This window comes from Hermetia illucens, chromosome 3 (genome assembly GCF_905115235.1).
Source record: "Hermetia illucens chromosome 3, iHerIll2.2.curated.20191125, whole genome shotgun sequence".
NCBI lineage: Eukaryota > Metazoa > Arthropoda > Insecta > Diptera > Stratiomyidae > Hermetia > Hermetia illucens.
In genome coordinates, this window is record NC_051851.1 from 124,434,790 (window position 1) to 124,446,014 (window position 11,225).

An 11,225-nucleotide genomic window follows, 5' to 3' on the forward strand; every position below is an offset into this window, starting at 1 on the left:
TCAGTTGACCGTCCTGCCCGGTAAGCGTATTGACAGTGATGAAAGGGATTACGCTTTAGAACGTTAGTTCTAATATAGTTGTTTATGACCTTCTTCACCGCTGCGGACTATAATTCAAACATGTGCTCACAGAAAAATCTTGAAAACACCCTTTTTTGGGGGGCGTCAGACAGATTTAACCACTTAATAAGAGAGTTTGATCCTAGTTTTCCGAATTCAACTGCAAAACCTCGCCTACATTTGGGTTTTTAATCAAAGCGAAAGTGATAAAAGTAAACGATATATCGCGCTTGGACATGATTTTGAGATGAAATCTTCACCTTGCGGCCCTTAAAACGTTTTTTAACGAAACTTACTGCTAGAGGTCAGTAGGTCTATATGTGCAAAAATTTCATTCTATACGATATAGCGTCTTCAGGGATCAAATCGAAAGCAAAGGCGTGCAACCTTTACCGTTCAAAAATCATTATATATCACTGCAATTCTTCTCATTGATAATGTTTCATGCTATCTAAATCCATGTTTTAAAATGATGCGATTATTTCTCCTTCTACATCATCGGAATCAGGTTTTGAAAGATTCAAGGTACATAGAAGTTATCCTATGCATTCCCGATACTTACCATTCCATTCCATTCCATCAGATTCTCGAAATAGATAAAAATGAACAGTTGAAGCATTCATTATTTTATATTTAGAATATATAATGAAAAAAGGAACAAATCTGATTATATAAGTTACATCGAAAAATGGTATCACTAACTTTTAGTATTTTTATTGCACTGAATTGTTATGGCGAAAAAGTTCTAATAATTTTACTTCCACTTACTTTCTGCTACGAGGAAATACTTCCTCCCAATATAACCCCATCCGAACTTGGATTGCAAAAATGCGCTCAAGGCTTGGCAAGCATCATATAAATTCGTCCATTTCAAAACTTAACACTATCTACCTTGCAGTGGAATTTACAAATATATTCCAAAATACAAATTAAAACTGCGAATATCCACCAAAAAGAAAATTACGTAGAAAAATTAATTTACGTTAATCACTCTGGAATGAGTGATCCTTTCAACTTACAAATGCGTTATGGTTTCCTAATGGCAACAACAACGAACATATTCGTAATGTAAATTAAATGCAAATTACGAATATGCAATTACGTAAAACTACTAAATACAATACAAAAATTTGGTATAAAGTGTGCTTTTGAAAGAAACTTTTCTACATATTGCACTGAGCCATTTCGATCACTGAACAAACATTAAAACTAATTTGTACTTAAGAGAAACAAAAAGCAACGAACGTGAAATGGAAAATGTCTTAGATCGTGAAGTCTTCCATTGACGCAACTGTTGTTTCAATCAAAAGATTGAAGTCCAATTCGTTCAAACTGGCCTTGGCAGTCAACAGATCCAGGAATGTATCCAAAGGAGATAATTTATCGGCCGACGGGAACGCTGCAATTCCTGAAATGGCAATGATTCCAATTAAAACCGTGACTGCGAAATACAATGCTTTTTCAATTAACAGATTTCACACACTCCACATACATTACGAATTACAAATTTGTTCAATCACATATTTTAATCATGTTAATCTGTAGCTAATTTGAGGAACTCCAGTTGAACCTGCTTTTTGTATACCGACTCATTCTCATTTTCTAGTCGATGATAGATGGAAATTGCCAAAAAGCCATTTGGATGTACATTTACTTCGAAGTAACATTCGGAATTAATTATGCGTGAAATTAATCGAGTACTGATTGTTGTCTGTCAGTAGCCTCAGAGAAATTTAACATGCATGGAATGTGAAAAAAAGATTGAGAGATGTTTACCAGTGTGAATTTGCAATTTTGCTAGTACAACTAAAACCTAGTGAGAACGAGTAAAACCCCAGATAAGTAGTTCTTTTTCCAGATTTAACATTAAGACAAACCATCACTGGACAGCGAAGGTAGACGAATCGCCCAAACATGAAGGAACTACATGGAAAGATTCTGTGGGGACTTTGCTTAAGAGCTCTTACGACTGTAGTTGGAGTCCTGATGAAAAGCTTCTTCCAGCTATTTCCATGCCTGCTATCGTGAATTGAAATGTACGATTAACTCGATAATCGAACTGCGATATACAGAACGAAAGTTACTCTTAGTTGTAGTATTTTATGGCTCTTAAGCGAGATAAAACATTATCTTTTGCATTTAAAAATAAAGTAGAAAACCAGAAGTGTGGCGTTTCAGGCATGAACGATTTTGTGTATTTCTCATATGAGTAGACAATAGACTCCCCGCCTTATTTTCACTAATGATGGAAATCTCTTCTACAGTGTAATCCAACAAACCTAACTCTGCTATGCTGTCAACATAGCATGCTGGTCTCAAGCCCAGGTAAACGAGGATGGTTTGAGGCAACGTACTTTGTACTATCCTCAGTAAAACTAAAATTAAATGCTGAGATTAAGGAAAGAGATAAATAAAATAAAATTCAGTTATTCCATCTCTGTTGGTGACAGGTCCCGCGACAGGCCGACCAAGAAAATGCAACCATTGTAGTTAGATGGGTGGTGGTCAAAGGGTAGTATACATCCCAGGGCAAAACGTGGATTGGTACCCACGATGGAGCATAAAACCCTGGGAAACGCCTGCTGAACCAACACCAACAGCTCTATTACCAAACCCTATCTCCAATTCCACGTGGTGACCGCTGGGACCTCATTCTTAACGAAAAGCTGCAGACGGGGAAGGATGAAAATGAGTCTCCCGGCCTAAAAACGGGACAAATTGTACCAACTGGTCCTGCAGGTTGGGAGTTGGGTAGGGCTGACAATCCTACACGGAAAACAACTTGTTACGAAGCCACAACAGGAGCCTCGGACTGGACTGATAACACAACAACGAACTTTGCAATGACAACGGAATAACGATTTGCGGTTTTTCCCACTGCTATTATCGGTTTTGAAAACATAAGGGAATGGCTATGCACTCTGCGAGTGCGAGGAAAATTTAAAAATACAAGCCTCATAAACGTTCACTCCCCTACAGAGTCGGAGAAGGATACCTTCTATGAGGCAGTAGAACGAACGCTCTCCCAGATATGATATCAAATTCATACTTGGGTACTTTAACAGCCAAGTAGAGAAAGAAGGTTCTTGGGAATGAGGACATAGACGTTGCTACACCATCAAGTGTGTCGATATCCAGAGAAATCGGACGCAAGAAAGCGGAAGGTGAGGACAAGCTGATAACCCCGGTGAGATTCACACTGAACGCAGCAGACTTTTAAGTTAGCAGCGGTTTTCATATTAGACTGCACTTATGGCTATAAACATAAGAGTTAGTCAAATCAACCTGCAGCATGCCAAAGCTTCTTCTTATCTACTGAATGCTTTGAAGACGCTTGTCCTATTTCCCGACGCCAACGTGGTAAAACGGTTCCATGGTGGAACCGAGAACTGCAGAGACTCAGGAACTCATTTCACACTTCTAAATCGTTCTTGCAAAAGCAACAAAGATGATGACTGGCTAAACTTCCGGAACTCACGCCGTGAATATAAGAGGCTCGTAAAACGAGACTCTTTTAGAGCATTCTGTGAGGAACTTGAAAGTGAAAGGGAGACTTCCAGGTCGTACAGGGTCCTTAATAATGATGAGTCGGCCAAGTTGAACTCTCTTAGAAAACCGGACGGTACTTGTACAAACTTCAGAGTTGAGTTTATACAGACTCTCCTGGAAGTACACCGCCCGGGAGAACAGGTCTCAGAAGTGGGAAGAAGTAAATTGGCGGTTTCTGCAAACGAACACGAAGGTGTTGCAGGAGGAATTGGGACACTACCAGAGCGATTGTTACCAATGAAAAGGCGAGAGTTGCTATACTATCATTTGAAAATTTCGAAGCACTTAGTATGGATGGCATCTATCCAGCGATTCTAAAGAAGGGTATAGAGCACTTAGAGCAACTTCTAAGAAATATATTTCGAGGATGTCTTGCTATGGGCTACGTGCCTTCCTCTTGGCAGAAGGTGAAAGTAGTCTTCATACCAAAGCCTGGGAAAGATGACTATTCAAATCCAAAGAACTTCAGGCAAATCAGCCTAACATCATTTTCGCTGAAATGTCTGGAGAGACTGGTTGAGCGTCACATTTACGAGAAGGCGCTAAGGTCGGAAAGTCCTGTGGGTCTACTCGTCGTTCTTTGGTTTCAAAGATAGAAGATGCAACTCTGAAGGGTGAGTACGTGATGGGGGTGTTCGTGGACATTAAAGGGGCTTTTGACTATGCGCCCTTCCAAAAGCTCTGTGATGCCGCCAGAGAGCATGGTAATGACGAAACTCTAATAAAGTGGATCTACTCTATGCTAACGAAGGGAGATCTGTGGTCTGAAGTAGGCGTTGATCGCTACCTAACAACGGAAGCGACGAAAGGCTGCCGTCAAGGAAGTGTGCTATCGCCACTTCTGTGGAGTATGCTGATCAACTCACTACTATACGAACTGCAAAATCTGCCAATGGCTGCGCTGGCTGTTGGTCGAGATGTCGGAATGCTGTGTAGAAATACACAACGCACTGCTGATTTGATTTGATAAAACCACAATGGTATTAGTTACAAAAAGGAAGTAACAGAATGGTCTTTGCCTTCCAGAGATGAGGGATAACTTGTCTAGACAAGAAGTTTCTTTGGAACAAACCTATAGAGGTAAAGACAAAACGAGCTCTCACAGCTTATGGGCTGTGTAGGCGGACCTTTGCCTCGACATGGGGACTTAAGCCTCAGGTAGTAATTTGGATATATGTTGCTATCATTAGGCCAATGAAGCTCTGAATGCATTGCAATGCATTGCAATGAGAGCAGCTCATAAATTAATTCGATTAGATCTATAAGAAAAAAATGGACGTGGGGCACAGAGCATTGGGAGAACTTTCAGGCTGAAGTGTATGCGATCCTAAGGGCGACAACCTGGATGATTGACGAGCAGTTGAAGGACAGGCGCATCGCAATCTGTAGCGATAGTCAAGCTGCACTGAGGGCGTTGTGAAGCACTTTGATCACTTCAAAAATCGTTCAGGAATCTAGAAAGCGATTGAATTCTTTTTCTTGATTCAATACGGTGGCATTACTTTAGGTACCTGGTCATTGTGGTGTAGAGGGAAATGGAATCTCGGATGCCTTAGCAAAAGAGGCTTCAACTTTCCATATGCCCGGACCGGAACCAGCAATTGGGGTGTCAGTACCATTGGCTGATGCCGCTATCAAAAACTGAGAACAAGCTTCTCATAATGACAGGTGGCTAAGCCTCAATGCTGCTAGACACACCAAACTTTTCCTATGGGAACCAAACAAACATATTGCAAAGTTTATCCTGTCAAAAAGCAGGAAGACTTACAGAAGTATTTTGGACATTCTGTCCGACCATAATTCACTAGCTGGGCATATGTTCAAAGTAGGAATTACCCAAGATTTTACGTGTCCATCCTGTAATGGGGAAGCGGAATTCACGGAACATTTTCTATGTGAGTGCCCCGCTGTGGACGCATCAGACATCAGATTTTTCGTACTGATGTGCTTCAACTGCAACAGGTAGTATCACATCCACTAACGGAAATCGTGCGATACATAAACGAATCCGGGATATTCCCTTAGACGGGGGAATTGAGTACAATGTACCACTAAGGTCTGAATGCTCAGAGGCTTTGCCTCTCCCCCACCTCAAACACATACAGAAGTCTTTGTTAGAGAATGCTGGCATACGGCTCGCAAAACATAAGAAGTAGTACTTATTACCAAACGTAGAAAATGCACGTCCATGATCAATTCAACCAACCAACCCCAGTTTGGGCAGATGCACTGAAAAATACAAGTAAGAGAAATATTGGAGCTGCGTATGTAAGTGGACTACGAACACGTTACGCTTACATAACAATATCCAATGAAGCAGCCTGCGTGATAACGGGAATGATCCCGATTGAGAAGGACAACGACTATATAATCGAGCGTCGCGGAATGGCAGGAGAAGTAGGACGAGTCAGAAAAAAACTCACAGAATCATATGGTATTACGGAAATGGATCGAGCAGCTAAACAGCGAAGTAGGTTTTGACGTAACTCAGTTCTTGAGCGGACACGGATGTTATTGAGCATATTTCTATCGATTCGGGCATGATGATTCGCCATATTGCCTAAAGTGCCTCAATATTGCAGGGAACGCAGAACAAGTTTTATTTCATTGCCCGAGATTCACAGCCCAAGAGGCTGCATTGGAAGCTACAACCGGAAAGTACTTTACACCTGAAAATATAATGGAACATATGTTGAAATCAAAGGGGATATGGACCGAAGTCAAAAAGGTGATCGCAGCCATGCATAAGAAGCTTAGGCAGGAGGAAGTCAGCTGGAAGAATGAACGGGAAAGAAACATAAATGTTAACACGCGATAAATTCTGATCAAGCCCCGGGGCGTAATACCATATGAGAGTCCCGCGAAGAGAGCGGTAGGAGGGGGTGGCTTTAGTGGGTAAGAGTCTTACATAACCGTGTGGCATGAGCCAGCAGTAGCTTTTGGAGCTTTCCACCCTCTATCGACAAAAAAAGACAGACAGATAGTAAACCGATTTTAATAAGGTTTTGTTTTCAACCTCCGTTCTGAGCGCTGGTTAGCTAACAAAGCCAACATTAACTGCGACACGATCATGACGAAATTGGCCTCAACATTCAACCGCGATGACTTGACACGCTGCACAAAAACTTCAAAACTTTTCAACTCCACTCTACCAAGCTGACGGCCAAAAGAAGTAGCGAATCCAATGAAGACGAGCAGAACCGGGGAAGAAAATAATGGCTTAACCAGTAACCCAATAGTTAGTTTTAACTAAAGAGTTCAAGAAAGCCATAACAAAATGTCGTCGAATCTTTGATTTATTTGAAGACACACTTCCCAGCAATACTGGTTAATCTTTTATATGCAACCGTTCTGATGTTTCACTTTGTTTCCAAGTCTTCCAAAATATTACGTTTACTTCCTAAGACGAAAGATTGTTTAAAAGAAATTGCTAACGGATATCAACACTTTCAAAGTATTACAAAAATCCTACTTGCATCAATATCGGTGGTCGAAATTTCGTTAAAACATTTACATAAAACCCAAATATTCCTACATGTCAAATATATCTTTCTAGATTGTTATTTGATTAGTCAAAAGTCATTTTATTGCCACAATGTGCGCTAGTCACCAGGAGTTCAACCTTGGATCTATCAAATGTTGACAGATCCGGGGCTACACAAAAATTAGTATACACGTCCATGCGTCATCACAAAACATATCCCAAACTCGCCTACACCATCTTACCCTTGGGGAGTTTTATCTAAACTTCGACAAATCAACTCGAAAATGTCGTTTCGATGCGGCTTTAATTCGAATGTCAATAAAATGACGAGGGCCGTAGAAATAATTACATAAATACAAAACCAGATGACGATCGAATTGTTCCATTCGTGGCAGCACTTCCAAACAAGATGATCCGAATGCAACGGCAATCTCGAATGTGGCAAACAGCATCCACTGAGATTGTGGTTTTGTTTACAAAACAACTTTCTACATGGCCGATCTATTACGCGAACTCTTGCTATTTCATATTATGAGGACGGGAACTTTGGAAGTATTTCAATGGAATAAGACAGTAAATTCTCTTACCTGTTTGCTCCATGCTTCTGTTTCTCGGTGTTGAATTACTTCGCGGCTGCACCGGATTTCCAGAGAGAATATTGGCGGCATGATCACGGCCGCGTATCATCAGACTGACGGGATGATTCCAGTTTTTTAAAAGGCGATGGGCCCGAGATCGTGGAAGCACCGACAGTAATTCCAGTTTACGTTGAACTCCCTCTTTAGAATCATCGATATCTGTTGAGTGGGATTGAAAAACGGTTTATTGAAGATTTCGATAGAATTTTAGAAAATGAGCTACACTCACCGTTGATAATTGCCTTCATAGCATCAATTTGTAATTCAAACACATGATTTGATACGTATTGCATGAACATTTCGAAAGGAAGAGCTCTATATCCTAGATACGTAAAGAACGATGAGAATCCTTGCGGCAAAGGGAATGCAATCGATTCTACAGCCAAGCAGTAGCGTTCCAGCGGCATGAATAGGGAATATTGCTGATTGTGCGTCATTTGATCTCTGTAAAACGTATTTCGTTACTTTTTATTAGACAAAGTCAAAAATGTGTAAATACGCACATCAGTTGAAATCCCCGCAAATTTTCAACGCGGGCATCAACTCCTGCTGCTCGACATACGAATATGCAGAGCGCTCGAGAAAGGTCCAACTGAGCGGAGGCGTATTGCGAGGCAACGGAATGTACATGGGTCGGAGCCTGAGATCGATCGAACAAAGTGTCCTTTAACCAGCGAAAGCCGGTATTTTGTTTGGCGGAATTTTTCACCAAATGTACGCTTAACTCTCGCAAATTCTTTCAAAAGTGTTTACACATTAGACTAGATTTTCTTCTGCAATTTGCTAGGAATACTCACCACCGATATGACGTGCTCCTGCTTTGTAGCTGTACATGACTCAACTTCTACGAACGGCAGCACATCGCTCTGCCCACGTCGTGAATTTGCCGAAAACTCACTCATGCTAGGTCCAACTCCCGATGGAGAGAGTGGAGTGGTACAGCGGGATAGGGCTTCTGGTTGATAGCATGCCAGTGAATACATCAATTTCTCCGAAACTTGTCCAGCAGTAAAGCGTTTCCTCTCCTTGTTGTTATCATTTAACCGTTCCCACAATTTCGTCCAAATATCCGCACGATATGGTGACAGGCGCTGCTGTGGCGAAAGCAGCATCATCGTTGTGTTCCACAAATTTTCGTGCGACAATCCAACTGAAAGGTTCGCAACTTTGGCTTGAATTGGTTTCTGCATATTGGATGTAGTCAATGGAAGAAGCTTTGTGAGTGGAAGAGCTTCCTGGGGCAAACCTTTCTTCGCTGTAGCATACGTGCCGGCCACAAGAGCCTCTTTGAGCAACGGGACAGTATCTAGGCTTAACGGGCGCTCCATGATAATGCCTAGCAATTCTCCCAAAACATCCATATCATTGGAATGCACCAGGAAATAGTGCACGATACTCAAGCGATTGTCGACAGACGTATCATTTCTAAAAGCTTCGATTAAATGCGCCTTTGGGATGGTCATCGAGACGAGATCAAGGGTGGCAGAGTCATACGCAAGCGAACCCCAATTCTTACATGGCACAAGATGAGTAAGCTGCTGCTTATTGTACGGCGGACAGACAATATGACAGCAAGGCTCATGCGATGGGCCGACGTCTAACAAATGCACAAACAAATCCGGCTGGAATACGAGCATGTGGTGGTCTCCATGCAAACTGAAAGTTGGTTTCATAAGTTTGGCTTTATTCCACGGTATTCCGGGAATCACACAGTGCACCACACATCCGTAGTGCAGAATCGTTACTGAGTACGCGAAGTGTACGGTGTTGGGGGTGTTCACGTCCTCAAGCGGCGGCTTAATGGGTTGGTACAAGTAATAGTGGCAAACAAAGAGCATTCCCGAGTCATCGGACACGATAATCAAGTTGAGGGAGGAATCATGGATGCGGAGTGGAACAGTATCGTCCTCGTAAACGCTTCCAGAGGTGGTGGCGGAGGGCGTCTGGGGTAGTTTTGGTAAATTGAGCGGAATGTTGAGCTGCGAATTGAATTCAAAGCGGATTGTAGATCTAAAAGCGATGGAAGCGAGCATTCATACGTACCACGGTCTCCGTCGGTAGATCGTCATGGAATTGAAAAGCTGATAGCGTCGGGTTTAAGCCGTTATCCTCCTCTTCTTTCTCTATTAAACTGATGCTTCTGGTAGCTGGCTTCAGGTGAATGTAGTGGAGAGCTTGGGTCGTGGCATCCCATTGCGCCCACGTGAAGCTCCTCACCAGCGATTCGCTCACCAACAGACTCGGATCGAACATCCAAGACTCCTCTTTGGAAAAATCGATCCTAGATAAAACGTCACCATCTCTTCGTCGGCGTTTTATTGTCGTAGTAAACATTAAAATGGCTAAATATTGAAAAAGGATCAAACTATTGACGACTAATCCGGCAAAACTCATTCGTACCTTCCTCGTGTATAAGGACCAGCAACTTGTCTTGGTGTATCTTGTCCAAAGGCCCCAATTTCTTCCAGAGAAACTGCATCATCACCTGCTTCCTCCTGTCCAGTTCGAGCAGCCGAGTGGGTTCTGGTTTCTCGGCTTGCTTGAGTTCCACCACGAATGGCCGATAGAAAAGGACTTCTTCATCTTCTTGCTCCGACTCCACCCGGTTTGCCACCTTCAAGACGTACGTCAAGAGGGTTCGTGTCGCATTAATCGAGGCCTGAACCACATTCTGAACATCATCGAACTTGTAAACAATATCGAACGTTTTCTGCCCCGCATTGAAGAGGCCGATGCTGCTGAAATTATTGTGATCGGAAGTCACAGAAACCCAAGATGCCAGCAGAGAGCCGTCCTGCTCCTGGCCCAGAATGCGCCATTCGATTGCAGTGTCTGCAAAAACATTGCACTGTAGAGTCCAAAAAGGTTATCGAACAGGCGGAAGTCGTTGCACTCACCTTTGAAACCTTGTTGAGCTAATAATCCGCAAAAGTTTGCAGCGAGATTCTCCTGTTTCAGCATTTTCGGGGCAGTTTTACTGTGCGGACATGATCCTCTTCAACAGCAATTCATGTCCTGCGCGCACTCTGACACCGTGACAGTTCCCTGTGTTGCGCGAGGAGGAATCGGAGATGTGACGGAATGTCAACAATCTTGCATAAGCGGTTCTTTGGTCATTGTTCGCTTTGTTTGGTAACAAAGTGACAGCTGATGTATGTTTGTTTATGCAATAGCTGAATACGTGCTGCGCTGTCGTGACGATGGAGCTGTATTGGGACACAAATGGAAATGGAACAGCTGCTACAAAGCGGGTGATTTTAAAAAGGCGGATACTATTAAATGATCATAAAGCAAGGTTAGTTTTAATAATTTGACTAGATAGAAAAATACTATAATACTATAATCGACATGAACGCTCAAGCCTTAAAATGAAGTACATTACGTTTCTAATCGCAATGTTTGGGTTTCGTTTTTCTTAATTAAATATTTTCTACCCCGATCTAATAATTTAACTATGCATTTCTGAATCATTTCAATTATTATAAAATTGAATT

The 11,225-nt window shown here is 42.1% G+C and overlaps 1 protein-coding gene across 2 annotated transcripts; it reads right to left on the reverse strand.

Annotated features, from left to right (window-relative positions):
* Positions 1-670: 670 nt before the first annotated feature.
* On the reverse strand, positions 671-10,913 carry LOC119651401 (protein pigeon). Of its 2 annotated transcripts, XM_038054988.1 has the most exons (9): positions 10,629-10,913; positions 10,132-10,563; positions 9,775-10,073; positions 8,529-9,710; positions 8,235-8,467; positions 7,961-8,175; positions 7,681-7,890; positions 7,336-7,612; positions 671-1,468 (listed from the first exon to the last, which is right to left on the reverse strand). In XM_038054988.1, the coding sequence occupies exons 1-9, from the start codon at positions 10,690-10,692 to the stop codon at positions 1,441-1,443; spliced, it is 2,940 nt and encodes a 979-aa protein (XP_037910916.1). In that variant the 5' UTR covers positions 10,693-10,913; the 3' UTR covers positions 671-1,440. The 2 variants fall into 2 exon arrangements, with proteins under 2 accessions (XP_037910916.1, XP_037910917.1); XM_038054989.1 differs by lacking the exon at positions 7,336-7,612 and having other exon boundaries at positions 10,629-10,908.
* Positions 10,914-11,225: the final 312 nt, after the last annotated feature.